Source organism: Ipomoea triloba, chromosome 8 (assembly GCF_003576645.1).
Source record: "Ipomoea triloba cultivar NCNSP0323 chromosome 8, ASM357664v1".
Classification (NCBI taxonomy): Eukaryota; Viridiplantae; Streptophyta; class Magnoliopsida; order Solanales; family Convolvulaceae; genus Ipomoea; species Ipomoea triloba.
The window spans coordinates 6469115-6484088 of record NC_044923.1 but is presented as its reverse complement, the minus strand read 5'-3'; the positions used below and the strand labels follow the sequence as shown (position 1 = coordinate 6484088).

General features: G+C 35.2%; 2 protein-coding genes across 2 annotated transcripts; one reads left to right on the top strand and one right to left on the bottom strand.

Annotated features, from left to right (window-relative positions):
• Positions 1 to 231: 231 nt before the first annotated feature.
• LOC116027486 (K(+) efflux antiporter 5) lies at positions 232 to 6936 on the bottom strand. Its single transcript, XM_031269149.1, has 20 exons — positions 6559 to 6936; positions 6038 to 6081; positions 5841 to 5908; positions 5647 to 5731; positions 5502 to 5563; positions 5310 to 5385; positions 5148 to 5222; positions 4739 to 4810; positions 4542 to 4625; positions 4398 to 4466; positions 4222 to 4299; positions 3970 to 4058; positions 3776 to 3872; positions 3263 to 3316; positions 3011 to 3106; positions 1796 to 1984; positions 1637 to 1714; positions 1201 to 1245; positions 1018 to 1113; positions 232 to 600 (listed from the first exon to the last, which is right to left on the bottom strand). Exons 1-20 carry the CDS (start codon positions 6794 to 6796, stop codon positions 559 to 561), a joined length of 1737 nt encoding a protein of 578 aa, XP_031125009.1. The 5' UTR covers positions 6797 to 6936; the 3' UTR covers positions 232 to 558.
• Positions 6937 to 12163: 5227 nt separating this feature from the next.
• On the top strand, positions 12164 to 14130 carry LOC116027655. Its single transcript, XM_031269360.1, has 2 exons — positions 12164 to 12233; positions 13124 to 14130. Exons 1-2 carry the CDS (start codon positions 12164 to 12166, stop codon positions 14128 to 14130), a joined length of 1077 nt encoding a protein of 358 aa, XP_031125220.1.
• The last annotated feature ends 844 nt before the right edge of the window (positions 14131 to 14974 follow it).

The following is a 14974-nucleotide window of genomic DNA, read 5'->3' as shown; positions in this document are numbered from 1 at the left end:
ATTATCAAAATTGTTTCTGTAAGCGGATATAGATATATATATATTTTTTAATTGTACAGTGTAATATAATGATTTGAATTTCGAAGTGGCAGACATTTGCTAGAATTCTGAAATATTTTCTAGGATAATGATCACCTTTTGTTGACAAGATTTATCATGTATTATAGGTTCCATGTCAACAAAATGTATTCAGCCCACGTTCATCTGAGATTGCCAAAGGGTCAGACAATATAGGCAAACACAAAATGAAATTGTTCCAGCAACCAGAAAAACGAACATCTATGTATTGAGGGTTCATACATCCTCAGAATGTTTGTCTATTAACTACAATTTTAATTTGTTTGTTCCTTTAGGCTACATCAACGTGTGAACAAAAAATTGGTATCCTATTATATACATCATCAAATACAACCGCACAATTAGCACTTAGTTTGATAGTCAAGACAACCGGCCTGAATGAGCACTTGCCAAAACTTGGAGATGTACAATTCTCTGCTATCTAACTCAAGCTTCTGATACAGTGGTAGTGGTAGTGGTAGTTGGTAATCTCAGCAAATGTTATAGTAGCCTGTTATGTGCCTCAATCAAGGCAACTTTCTCCTGCAAAATTCAGAATTCTATTATTGTAAGAAGATCAAGGAAGCCGAGTTGTTATTGAGTGCGTTGTAGGATGTACCTGAGGGGGCATTTGGTTCACCTCATCTCACATAAACCCAGTAATGTGAATATTGTAATATTATATTTCTCTTCTTTGGTTGAAACGGATGTGAAAGGTCACTGTATAGAATATGATATTCTCGAACTTGTTTTTAGTTCATTTAGGTAACATCTACAAAAATTACATCCCCTCACATTCTTAGGTTATGAAAGATTCCCAGGAACGTTATAATGTCAAAACATTTTTTGAACCAAACGCCCCCAATAGTCACTAGAGATATGTGTATTAAAGTCTTGGGGTATCTTGATGCCATTTTTTGCAACTCAAGTTTACAAGACAAAGAGAAAGAGTACACATACCTCAGTTGATGCAGTAGGCTCAGGTGGAAACCAATGCATAAGAACTCCTAGGTGTATCACAGCAGGTATAAGTTTGAACAAGATAGGAGTTGTAACCTGTGTAATATTTGACATTGCAAAAGTCAGACTAGAAAATGAGAGAGAGTTGGGACCATTCAGTGAATAGAGACTTGAGGCTCTTACGAGACTAAGAGCAGTTGTTCCAAGAAGAAGGAGGTATATCTTGCCCTACACAATTAATACAACCTCATTTAGTAGAACACGTATAGCAATACTGATGATTAGCTGAGGAGGAATTAGTCAATTTATCAAAGAAACCCCTTGTTGAATCACCATATAAATGCTTTAAAAGTAAAAACAAATTTATTGATGAAAAACAAGCACAGGTTCCATTTGGGCATTGATTCAATATCTACAAAAGTAATCATGAAAGAATAAAAAGTTAAAAACTATCAAGATTGAACTCTACCAGATTTTGTATTTTTGTGATACCTATATGTGCAGACAATGAACTCAGTTCTACAAGTTTACACCATCATTTCAACGAAGTAAATTATGTCGAATGGGATGGTAGGTAAATTATTGGATAAGTGAGGAGTGCTGGTAGAAAAGAAATTACCCCAACAATGTTCAAGTTTGATGCACGACTTAACAATACAAATGCAAATTCTCCAATTTGTGCCAGCAAAAGTCCAACCTGCACAGGTTATCACAACTCAAATAATAGATCAGGTGTTCAATTTTTTACCTGATAAGAAAATTGAAATGGCCAACTTACAATAAATGATGTTCGAATGTTATATCCAAATGCCTTTGTAATTGTAGCAGTAACAGTAGTCTTAACAACAATAACCAGAATAACAGATGCAAGCAATATATCCACATGCGTCCATAGGAAGTGTACATGTATGAGCATTCCAATACTAGAAAGGAACAGAGCAGCAAAGAGGTTACGGATTGGTTCCACCTGCAATATGCAAAATTGTGTATGTAAAGACATCTATCAGGTTGTAAAGACTCCAGGACAATCAGCTGATGTGCTTCCAATGCATATTTGGATAGCAAAAATGTGTTTCCTGCATTATATTTGTAAGTATCTATGCACTGGCAGATCCATATGAAATTCAAAGTCCTAACAATGATTGAGACAATTGTAAAAAATACCATGTACATATACAATTTTGATCATACAACAGCGTATATGTTATTGTAAGTTGCTTATTGTTAATAAAATATTTTAATTTTAAATTGTAAATTTAATACTAAGTGTATCCTCAAATATAATATGGAGTCCCTTTTTTCTAATAAAATCTTTTCTAACGGTTTTAGGTACATATGAAGGAGGAAAGGGAGGGGGGAGGGGGGTGTATCCACCACCAGATCTATACTTTTCAAACTTAGCAAAAAGCATATTAGTTAAATGTTTGCAAATAGAGAAATTTCCAAAATATAATATTTTGGAAATTGTTTATTAAATGGTGGTTTCGAAAAATCAGCACATAAAAGCCACCTTCATATTCTCATAATGTGACTTAATTTCACATTCCTAAAATCTTAATTTTTCATTTGAATTGCAGGATAAACACTTGAAATTCAAGGCACACACCAAAAAGGAAAATCACTATTTTTAAAAGTTTTCTTGTCCCCTTTTTTTTTTTGGACCAAAGCTTCAAAAACCATCATACCAAAAATTTTTAAGCATTTCTCAATTCATCGCTCTGGAGCCAAACCTAATTTAATCAGTGCAAATTGTGTATTCTCTCAATCATCTACCAAAATGAGAAATTAATGTCATGTGTTGATAAAGTATTTATGTCAGAATCCCAAAATGTGACACCAATAATGCATTTTGAGGGTCTACTTGTCACACTTTAAGTGCCAATTTTTTTATAAATTAAAATTCTGAGTACAGTCTTAGAATAACAATATTTTGGAAATTTCCTCTTTATGAGAACATAACTCAAAAAAAAAAAAAATGTTAGGAAAAATGAACCTGCTCTAATGTATGTTGTGCAAAGTCAGTGGTAGATATCATGACTCCAGCCACAAACGAACCCAACTCAAGACTGAGCCCCAACTTGTCACTGCACTGAAAAATCAAAGAATGGCATGCTCAATATACGAAGATGGTATACGATTATCATGACACAATAAGAAGAAACCACTGATATTCATGTAGCCTGCAGATTGAGATCAACCCCAATGATCCCATCTTAGTGAAGAATAGAGACCAAGTCACACTAACCCAAGCAGATAATAAGCAGAACGCCACTGCAGCTAGTTGATATAATTCATTGGTCTGCAAATAAAAAAACATGATGTAGAAGCTCCATAAAATTGTAATGCATGCAGCACTAGCTCATCTACTTACTCATCTTCAGCATCAAATACTTCCTTGGATGATAATTTAGTTATGTACTTCACATCAACTAAAAGCATAAGTTGTTGGAGGGGGAGAAGTTTATAGTATTTTATTATCCTCAACAATAATATAGAAAGATTTTCCACAATCAAATTAACCATAAGAAAATAACATAAAAGAATAAGCATGACTGCATGAACATATGCCACAATTCCTGTTGAACCTAGGATTTACAGTCCTTTAGTAAAGCATCAATAATTCAGCTGGCTTTGTAGATTCATAGAGGTCCAGGGACAACCCTAACATGCTGCTTAGGAAATAGAGTTTGCATAGCAATATTAAACTTGTATAGAGAAATCATAACAATGGTAGGGTATAAGTACAAAAATTACTCACCTGAGAAGATATCTGAACCATTAACTTCAGAAAACGAGGAACAAAAGACCAAGTTAGTACAGATGCAGCAGTGAGAAAGAGGGATAGGATCAGCAGCCTACAGCAGAAAACAAAAGCAAGTTAGCACAAGCAAGGAGCATTTTGCTCATATAAGTGCTTGTACAAATGTGAAAGCAAACAAAAGCTAAGCTTACAGTCTTCCCATCGCAAACAACCCTTGCAGAATTCCACTATTACCTCCAAGAACAGGAAGCAAAGCAAATAATAAACCAACAGCACAGTCCTAGCAGGAAGAGACATAAGAAAAAGTATAAGGCTTTGGGGTGGAAAATAATGTTATTCAAATATGAAGATAGGCTATCAGGAGGGGAGATAAAATGGGAATAGTAAGTCATGCATAACTCAGAATATGAATATTGGGCATAGCAATAGAATAGTGTGATTACCTGGAATATAAGTGTACCAATTGTCACTTGACCATGTATAGAATTATTACTGTTCCGCTCAACCAGAAACTTCACCACCTGTTGATTCAATGATATTCAAAGTGGAGAACTAGTGGGGTTGACCCCACTATAAGACAAGGATTCACTGATAATGATTATTAGCAGAAGAAATATACCACTGCTGTTGAAGACATAGAGAGAAAGCAACCTACAAACACACCCTCTGATAATTTTGCTCCACATAACTACAACAGATTGGAAAACATGGATTTAAGCATACTTGTAGCAAGTTAAGAAAAGATCAAATCTGAAATTCATACCATTGCAGTTATGCCACAGAAGAACATGAAGATAACTATTTGAAGTAGTCCTCCAACCACTGCAACAGGGCCCACAACTTTTAGCTGTGTGGGGAAGAACAAGTTAATTAACTTCTCTAAACAGATGAAATGCTAAAAGAAATGCAACTAGAAAACTATTAGAGAAGAGAGCAATATCATAAGGAGAGCCAAAGCACCTTTGTCAAAGAGAACTCCAGACCTAAAGCAAACAGAAGGAACACAACGCCAAACTGCGCAAAGGTCTCAACCTGTAAAGTGTGATAAGAGAGAAATGAACCCCTCTTGCAACCAGTCTCCAGGAAATCATAATGCAAAGGCAAAATGCAGCAAAAATATCCAAGTACAGATGCGCATTGGTATCACAGCATATGGGAAAATATTAGTGTCACAAAATACTTGCTCAAAATTCATTGTGAAAAGCAGGACTGCATAATAATACTTAAATATTTACTTGTGGGAATATAAGTTTCTAGTAAATTATGTCTTCTCAAAAGGAATCAAGCATTCTTTTCTTCACTTTCTTTTAGGGAGGAGGAGAGGGTGGGGTGGGGAGTATCACAGTTTATTAGCACCTGGAATACATACCTGTACTATTTCCTTAATGAATTTCAAACCCCCAGGTCCAATTATAGAACCCGCTAAAAGATAGCCAACAATAACCTATCATAGCAACCATGTGTTACACAGTGAGTTTGGAACAAACGCACAAAAATATAAGAAAATGGCAAAACCATAAAAAACACATACTGGTTGTCCCAAACAGGAAAATATAATTCCACCTATGGCAGCAGAGACAATAACAACCACCAAATCAGAAATAAGCCTACAAAATACCCAAGTTAGCATATGAAATAAAGCTCCTCAATTTTAAATTTTCAGCGCTAAAGTGTACAAGCGTAAACCATCAAGAGAATTAAGGTGAAAAAGAAAAGGATTAACCTCAGATCAACTTGAAGCACTGGATATTTTGATTTCTTATTTGACATGACAAACATATTGTCCTACAGTTAAATAAAGATCATCAGGAACTGCATGCAGGAACATTTTGCAAAAAGCTCTGGTCAAGTACTAGCTGTCAGTTCACCTTTTTGTCTATCAATGTTGTCATATCTTCAGAATTTTCATTATCCAGGGAAAAAACATCTTGAAATTGAAAAGATTTAGTACCACTGAAATTGAAAGGCAAAAGAAATTAGTAGATCAATTAGAATCCATGCCAGTAGTGTGTGTTAGAAATTAAAAAAGAAATTACATATTTACATGTCCATATTTGCTTACTTTGCCTCGAGGGTTTCATTTTTCTTGACTTTATCATGTGTAATCATTGCAACAGTCTCCAGTACAGCCTATTAAACATTATGTCACCAGTTTTAGTGCAAAAGTAAATTTCTACGGCTCGAATTCAGGAGTAGATATCACAAACATCAGAGCTCAAATGCTCAATTAATCAACTCTAACAACATTTGAAAACGTACTTCTTGATCAGCTACAGAGCTGTTAAAGCTGCTTTTCTCTGAACCTGCTCAGAAGACAGTAGTGTCATTGTGTCAACACTTGAATTGAAATGTTAAAAGACAATTATGAAACACCAAAAAGGTATACATTAAAAGGGAAAGAGTTTCCAATTAGTTGTTAAAGCAATCGGTTCAACTCCAAATACTCTCACACAAACGAGACTCAAGATGACACATTTTTACATACAGAAATGATCACATGCATTTTGATATGTTTTTTCAAACTTTCTAACAGCAAAGGCCGGAATATAAGCACAGGAACGTGAGAACATCCGTCCCCCAGCAATACTATTTTCTCTAATTATAATTTCTAATTCTAGAAGTATCAAACACCAGCTGACAGCAAAAAGAACATCAAAATGGAAAAATGACACATTTCGCAAAATTTTACAAAAAATCAATACCAGTAAAAAACAAAATTGTAACAGCTAGAATAACAATTTTCAACAAAAGTATGAGGAATAAAAAGGAATACTCCTAACCTTCAGGTTGATCGTTCTCGGAGAACTCTTTTTCGAGGACACGATCAAACATCTTGGCGATACTGCCTTCTCCATTCTCCGGCGCCGTCGTATTAACTAAATTACCGTAAAAGCGCTCCCTAATCTCCTGCTCCGATCTGGCGGCAAAAGCCGTGCTCCCACAAGACGCGATTGCAATCAACACAAGCAAAATCCGAATTGAGGACTGGTTGTTCTCCCCGACGCAAACCCTCGCCATTGCAGAGCGAGAGGAGAAAGCGAAGTGAATCAACAACGCTCGGCTGATTGTGTATTCACGAGAAACCGTCAAATTCAGATCTGGCGGGACCGCGCGTGAAATGGTTCGTTAAGAATTTGATCCGCAACTCTTATATCATAGTCCGTCTAGAAACTAAAAACTAGAAAGCCAGCGAAATTGGATTACCGACTAATAATTCATCAATTAAGTTTAATTAATCCAAGGAGTTTCGATTTCAGCCAATGAGAATCGGGCACGTTGTTTATTTTGTCATTCTGAGTACAAGACGGAAGCGTTTAAACTTTAATCATATTCCATTAATTAGTCTTCAACTGTCAAAGGTGTGCAATAAAGTCTCCACTTTTAATCCTTTACGCTTCATATCTGCACGCACCTCTTTTTTGCCTCCGCAAGCTATCATTCTCCAGTCTCCCCAAGCTTGTAATTGGAGAGATTTTTGGTATGCAGTGTCGCAAAAATCCCGCTTAAGTGTCGATTAATTGAGCTTGGGTGTCGATTGGACATATCATCGTAATTAGTGATTTAAGCGGCCGGTTGGCTAGGCGGTCGACTAGGCTGCCTAGGCGCTAATCGCTGACTAGAACTTTTAGGTTATCTAATTGACCGATTAGTTATTATTTTTTAATCGATTATTTTATTCAAAACAAAGTTAATTTTGCGCAAAATAATTCTAAATTGATCAAACTCTAAATGTTTTTAGGTTAATATTTAATATTTTAATATTAACATTAAAGTATTAAATAATTTATAATTAGCAAAGTTAAAACAAACTTTTTAAAAATAAAAAATACACTTGGGCGTTTAAGCGCGGATTAATTGTCTCCTAGGCACCCTAAGCATTAGGCAGCCCTCGGACACCTCCCTTGTCAATTTTTTCAACCATATTGATAGAGTTATACTATAGTATATTTCCAGCCCCATTCCACTCCTAATATATTCATTACGTGATAATAGTTTATTAGTTGTTCTTGTATTTAATTAATAATTAATAAATTCTTTTTTAACACTTGTCAATTCACAAACAACCCGAATATAAAGAATTTTATTGTAAAAACATTATGACTTAAAATTAAGATATAAGAAAATAACATTTTTTAAACATAAATAAACAAATTTCTTTTAAAAAGTAGCTTCAATTGCAAAGTCCTGAAAAAGCATGTGGAATTGAAAGAATAATGAATTCTAGCAAACTGAAAGGATCCTATGATGAATCAAGAGATAATTTGGATTCTATTAGTAATGAAGATTTGGAAGATTGTATATTGATTAGTCCAAGAGATATTCAACTACTAGAAGAAAGATCAATTTTTTAAAATTCTTCATTTCTTCAAACAACGAAAAGAGATAGGGATCTGACCGATTCTCAAAATAACTTTCTGGATATTCCTCAATATCTCACTATTCACTAAACACGAAAAACTAATAATTAACCATTAGTTTTCAAAAGAAATGGAAGAATTTCTTGGAAATACAATTAGAACCACGTATTGAAACTAATCATGTTCGTGTCAAGTAAGACTTTAAAATTGACAAAACTCTCTTGCAGAGTTATAAGTCTTATAGTAGCTGCATTCTTAAGGTTGGAGTCCAACACTAGATTAAGTTAGAAGATACTGAACTAGCATATTTTTAGTTTAAAAAAAAAAAAGTAAAATATGTTAAGTTACCAAAAAGTTTACTTTAGTGCAATATAATGCAGAATACAAGTGAAGGTGATGAAATGGTTATGGGTGTCATTATCCATTGGGAAATTATTGGATGTGCAGTGGATGTTTACTTGACAACTAATGCAGTGGGAGGAGGAAATGTCAAATGTGTGGTGAGTGGGATAATAAAGATAAAATGTAGAGAGTGTAGTCTTCATCACTCCAATCTCAGCTCAAATATAAAATTAATTAAATCTCCTCTCTGCCCTAGACTCAATTATATGCGAAAACATCAAAATTTGTTAGAATAGAGAAAAAAAATTATTGCTAGGCCAACTTATTCGCCAAACGAACATGTGCATGTCACATGTCTGTTGAACCATTAAAATGATCACCAGTTGATGATAAGAGAATGAGGAAGAAGAAAGAACATAAATCAATATTTTTTTCATTTTAAATAAAGAATACCCCCATTTAGTTTGGCTAGGAATTTCTTGCAGAACTCGAGACAAGCTAGAAGGCTTCCAACTCAAAATGCGATTACTTCCTTGAACTATGTGCATAAATAATGGTAAAAGCCTCCTATGGGTTACTTAAGCTGAACATTGATGTACTTTACTCACTGATTTGTTAGACAGAATTTGAGAGAAAAAACTGAATATTAATGCAACAATTAATGAAAGAGAAGGCATAATGGGGTTTGGCGCCGTTATCAGGGATGAATTTGAAAATTTTGTGGCCGCTAATGCAATTCCTTGACAAGGGATTTTCAAGCCTAGAGAAGCAGAGGTTGTAACAATTAGGGAGATCCTCAGTTCACTCAAGGATTAACCAAAGTAGGACCTATTTGAATTGAAAATGTAAGTGAAAAAGTAACTTTGAAAAAGCATTTGTCTCATATTCGTTTGGAAAGTGGGTTTGAAGCACTAATATATACAAGAGCCTTTTGAATTAGGGACGAACCAACATGTTGGAAAGTTTGTCAAAAAATATTTTTGACATATTTGTATTTATATTTATATTTTTGATTGTACCAATATATTTTGTGGTATGTTGAAAAGTTTTACTAAAATTAAAGAATGTTGTTGGAGGTCGCAAGTTACCAGCATATTTTGGTAATGTCAGAAATATATGTATCCATCCCTTTCACCAATATATATATATATATATATATATATATATAGTCTCCTATTCAGGTGAGGACAACTTATTTTGAGATCAAATGAGGTGTAATCTCAACCATCCAATATTAAGGATTTAAAGGCTTAGATTAAATATTAGAATTAATAGTCCACGCCATATTGAGATCAAATAGGGGTAAATTAGAGTTTTCTGAATTTTGTATTAATTAAGGTATGATTCTTATTTACAAACTTAGCATTTGATGATTTTTTAATTATGGAATGAGGGTGAGATTAAAGGAACGTGTATAACCAGTATTTTCAGCATTGGCGACAGTTTTCTTAAGTAGATTATTACGAAGGAGCTTGTATTATTTGTGTTGGCCACATGGAGGTGATTTTGGAGCAAATTTTTGGAGAAACGTCACCGGAAAACGCAGAGAGCCCTTCTATGCAAGGTATGTACTGATTCCTCATATCGTTGTGATCCGTAATGAGTGGAAAATACCAAACTCTGTAATTCAACGTGTTAAGATGCTGGAATAGGGGTTGAATATCCTTTAAAATTCAGAGATGTTGCCGGTTGACGTTGGGTGACAACTAGGGGAATAGATGTGACGTTACCCCTAATTGTGTTTGACAACTCAATGGTATATAGTGAGGAATGTACTTATTAACTTGAGTATTTTCGAACATGGCATTGTTTGAAAATTGGTATANAAAGATCAATTTTTTAAAATTCTTCATTTCTTCAAACAACGAAAAGAGATAGGGATCTGACCGATTCTCAAAATAACTTTCTGGATATTCCTCAATATCTCACTATTCACTAAACACGAAAAACTAATAATTAACCATTAGTTTTCAAAAGAAATGGAAGAATTTCTTGGAAATACAATTAGAACCACGTATTGAAACTAATCATGTTCGTGTCAAGTAAGACTTTAAAATTGACAAAACTCTCTTGCAGAGTTATAAGTCTTATAGTAGCTGCATTCTTAAGGTTGGAGTCCAACACTAGATTAAGTTAGAAGATACTGAACTAGCATATTTTTAGTTTAAAAAAAAAAAAGTAAAATATGTTAAGTTACCAAAAAGTTTACTTTAGTGCAATATAATGCAGAATACAAGTGAAGGTGATGAAATGGTTATGGGTGTCATTATCCATTGGGAAATTATTGGATGTGCAGTGGATGTTTACTTGACAACTAATGCAGTGGGAGGAGGAAATGTCAAATGTGTGGTGAGTGGGATAATAAAGATAAAATGTAGAGAGTGTAGTCTTCATCACTCCAATCTCAGCTCAAATATAAAATTAATTAAATCTCCTCTCTGCCCTAGACTCAATTATATGCGAAAACATCAAAATTTGTTAGAATAGAGAAAAAAAATTATTGCTAGGCCAACTTATTCGCCAAACGAACATGTGCATGTCACATGTCTGTTGAACCATTAAAATGATCACCAGTTGATGATAAGAGAATGAGGAAGAAGAAAGAACATAAATCAATATTTTTTTCATTTTAAATAAAGAATACCCCCATTTAGTTTGGCTAGGAATTTCTTGCAGAACTCGAGACAAGCTAGAAGGCTTCCAACTCAAAATGCGATTACTTCCTTGAACTATGTGCATAAATAATGGTAAAAGCCTCCTATGGGTTACTTAAGCTGAACATTGATGTACTTTACTCACTGATTTGTTAGACAGAATTTGAGAGAAAAAACTGAATATTAATGCAACAATTAATGAAAGAGAAGGCATAATGGGGTTTGGCGCCGTTATCAGGGATGAATTTGAAAATTTTGTGGCCGCTAATGCAATTCCTTGACAAGGGATTTTCAAGCCTAGAGAAGCAGAGGTTGTAACAATTAGGGAGATCCTCAGTTCACTCAAGGATTAACCAAAGTAGGACCTATTTGAATTGAAAATGTAAGTGAAAAAGTAACTTTGAAAAAGCATTTGTCTCATATTCGTTTGGAAAGTGGGTTTGAAGCACTAATATATACAAGAGCCTTTTGAATTAGGGACGAACCAACATGTTGGAAAGTTTGTCAAAAAATATTTTTGACATATTTGTATTTATATTTATATTTTTGATTGTACCAATATATTTTGTGGTATGTTGAAAAGTTTTACTAAAATTAAAGAATGTTGTTGGAGGTCGCAAGTTACCAGCATATTTTGGTAATGTCAGAAATATATGTATCCATCCCTTTCACCAATATATATATATATATATATATATATATATAGTCTCCTATTCAGGTGAGGACAACTTATTTTGAGATCAAATGAGGTGTAATCTCAACCATCCAATATTAAGGATTTAAAGGCTTAGATTAAATATTAGAATTAATAGTCCACGCCATATTGAGATCAAATAGGGGTAAATTAGAGTTTTCTGAATTTTGTATTAATTAAGGTATGATTCTTATTTACAAACTTAGCATTTGATGATTTTTTAATTATGGAATGAGGGTGAGATTAAAGGAACGTGTATAACCAGTATTTTCAGCATTGGCGACAGTTTTCTTAAGTAGATTATTACGAAGGAGCTTGTATTATTTGTGTTGGCCACATGGAGGTGATTTTGGAGCAAATTTTTGGAGAAACGTCACCGGAAAACGCAGAGAGCCCTTCTATGCAAGGTATGTACTGATTCCTCATATCGTTGTGATCCGTAATGAGTGGAAAATACCAAACTCTGTAATTCAACGTGTTAAGATGCTGGAATAGGGGTTGAATATCCTTTAAAATTCAGAGATGTTGCCGGTTGACGTTGGGTGACAACTAGGGGAATAGATGTGACGTTACCCCTAATTGTGTTTGACAACTCAATGGTATATAGTGAGGAATGTACTTATTAACTTGAGTATTTTCGAACATGGCATTGTTTGAAAATTGGTATACTTTAATGTTATACACATTGCTTGTGTTACGATGCATACATGTGCCTAATGCTCAAAGTCCAATTTATTTTTTTTTAAATACAATTTTTAAGCATGCGAATGTGGATATGATGGATTGTTTTTTTTGGCCTGAAAATTTGTGTGCCGTTGAGCAGCGTTTATGTGACTTTTCGCTATGTATTGTTTGCCTTGTGAGAATATTGTGGTTCATGATTTACTACATATTTTTCCGAATAATTACAAGGATTGTTGTAATTTTTGAGTACATATTTGCGTGATTTAATTAGTTTTTATTTCCTTGTGTTTTTTGAGTGTTTTAAATCTATTTGGATGATAAGTATGCAATTGAATAAAGTACAAGTGTTCACTATGTTTGCCTTGCTGTGTTTTAAGAAGAGGTGAAAGAAATTGCATATGGGTGGAAGAAAATGAGTGGAAAATATTACTTATATTTCAAAAGGGTATACACATGACACCTATACTGATAATGTTATAAATTAACCTATACTGATAGTGTTTTAATATTCCCCACATAGTTTGTTAAATTTCAAATGATTAGTTTGTTTTATTGTTAAGTAGTTACAGAATGAGAAACAGTATGTGCCATAATTAGATTAAATGTGTGACAGATGATGAAAACATCAACGGTGACGCGCGTATAGGTGAACAGTCCGACAATGAAGAAAATGGGGCATACGAATGTATACCTGATTGTGATGAAAGTATTAAACCCTTACTTGGGCAACGGTTTTCGACGTTAGACGAAGGTGTTGGGTACTACAAAGAATATGCCGCATTTGTAGGTTTCGATGTCCCAAGCAGCACAGTTAAGAAGAACCGATATGGAGATGTCGAAGTGAAGTATTTGCTTTGTTCAAGAGAGGGGTACACAGTGACAAAGGAACAAAGGTCAACAACCACAGGAGAGGCCAACGGAGCAAATATAAACACACGCCGGCGTGTGTCAAACAAGGTTGGGTGTATGGCTCGGTGTGCCCTAAAACGTCTAAAAGACGGGCATTACGCAATTAATGTGTTGATTGAAACTCATAAACATCGTTTATGTGACAAAGAGGCAAAAAAGTTCCTCAAGATAAACCGCAACTTGGGAATCGGGCATCAAGCATTCATAGTAGCATGTGAAAAGGCTAACATAGGGACTTCAAAAGCGTTTGAGCTATACAGCGTACTTGGCGGTGGTGTAGATAGCGTTGGTGCTACATGTATTGACTTCAGGAATTGCAGAAGGGATGTTCAGGCGCAGGTACACGATGCCGATGCACAATCAATTATAGAGAAATACACGAAGAAAAAAACGTTGTTTGCTACATACACGTTTGATTACGACGTTGATGACGAGCAAAAACTGTGTAGAGTGTTTTGGTGTGACCCAATAGCCGAGCAAAAACTGTGTAGAGTGTTTTGGTGTGACCCAATAGCAGAGCAAAAACTGTGTAGAGTGTTTTGGTGTGACCCAATAGCAAAGCAGAATTACCTTCAGTTTGGGGAATGTGACCCAATAGCAAAGCAGAATTACCTTCAGTTTGGGGAAATGGTTTCATTTGATGCAACCTACCGCACAAACAGGTTCGTTCTATTTACAATGCCCGTAATAGTGTGTATGGTTATTGTGTGACATTTAGTAGGAAGTTGTGTGCTCGATTAAGAAAACAATAGGACCTGTAAAACGGGGATTAGACCCCGCCCGCCACAGCGCATAGGTAGAAACCAGCTCCTCGATTAGAAACCTACACCAGTTCAGATTCGGAATGGACTCAACATCATCTAGGCAGTATCCATTACCCATGCATGAAATCAATGTCGAAATCATCAACATCATGAAATGGCGCTGGAACCACTCGCCAGACTCAAGATCAGTTCGAATAAAGTTTGACACCTCAGATGGCTTGACATCATACTTAGTCTTGTCAAACTTGAGACGCCAAGCATTCAACAGCTTACTCTTTACGTGCCGATCCCGCCTAGTTATAACCCCATTGCGCCGTGGGAACCCCATAATGGAACTAACGTCTTCCTCAGTTATTGGCAAGACCTCACCCTTTTCAAGATTAATACACATATTAGTAGGGTCAAAATTTGATAACAACCAACGACCCAACCTAGTAAGCAACTTCTTAAACTTCAAATCAAGGAGGCCACCAAACCCAAGGGCAATAATATCCTTCCTCTGACGTGAGGTGAGATCCTCCAATGCATCTATGAAAAACGAATGTGAAACCCGAACGGTAAAAGTAGGAAATGATGCCTGCTGTTCTGCAGTTAACCCAACATCCGGAACATCAGACGAACGATCCTGGGGAAGCTCGTCCATATCAACATTAGGATCATCAACGAAATCATCATCGGCGTTCTCATGGTGAGACGAACTCCCCACTAAGGTTGCCCCCCGATGCCTTTTTGCTGACAACAACCACAGAAAATCAACGCTAGTCACACAAGGGAAAGACAAGCAACACACA

What these genes read in the sequence shown, in the direction of transcription:
- LOC116027486 (XM_031269149.1), bottom strand. Translation starts at nt 6,796, where the DNA reads ATGGCGAGGGTTTGCGTCGGGGAGAACAACCAGTCCTCAATTCGGATT. An exon ending in TGGAGTTCTCTTTGACAAAG is followed by an intron (nt 4,626 to 4,738) that starts GTGCTTTGGCTC and finishes TTCCCCACACAG; the next exon opens with CTAAAAGTTGTGGGCCCTGT. An exon ending in TCTGTGGCATAACTGCAATG is followed by an intron (nt 4,467 to 4,541) that starts GTATGAATTTCA and finishes AATCTGTTGTAG; the next exon opens with TTATGTGGAGCAAAATTATC.
- LOC116027655 (XM_031269360.1), top strand. Translation starts at nt 12,164, where the DNA reads ATGGAGGTGATTTTGGAGCAAATTTTTGGAGAAACGTCACCGGAAAAC. An exon ending in AGAGAGCCCTTCTATGCAAG is followed by an intron (nt 12,234 to 13,123) that starts GTATGTACTGAT and finishes AATGTGTGACAG; the next exon opens with ATGATGAAAACATCAACGGT.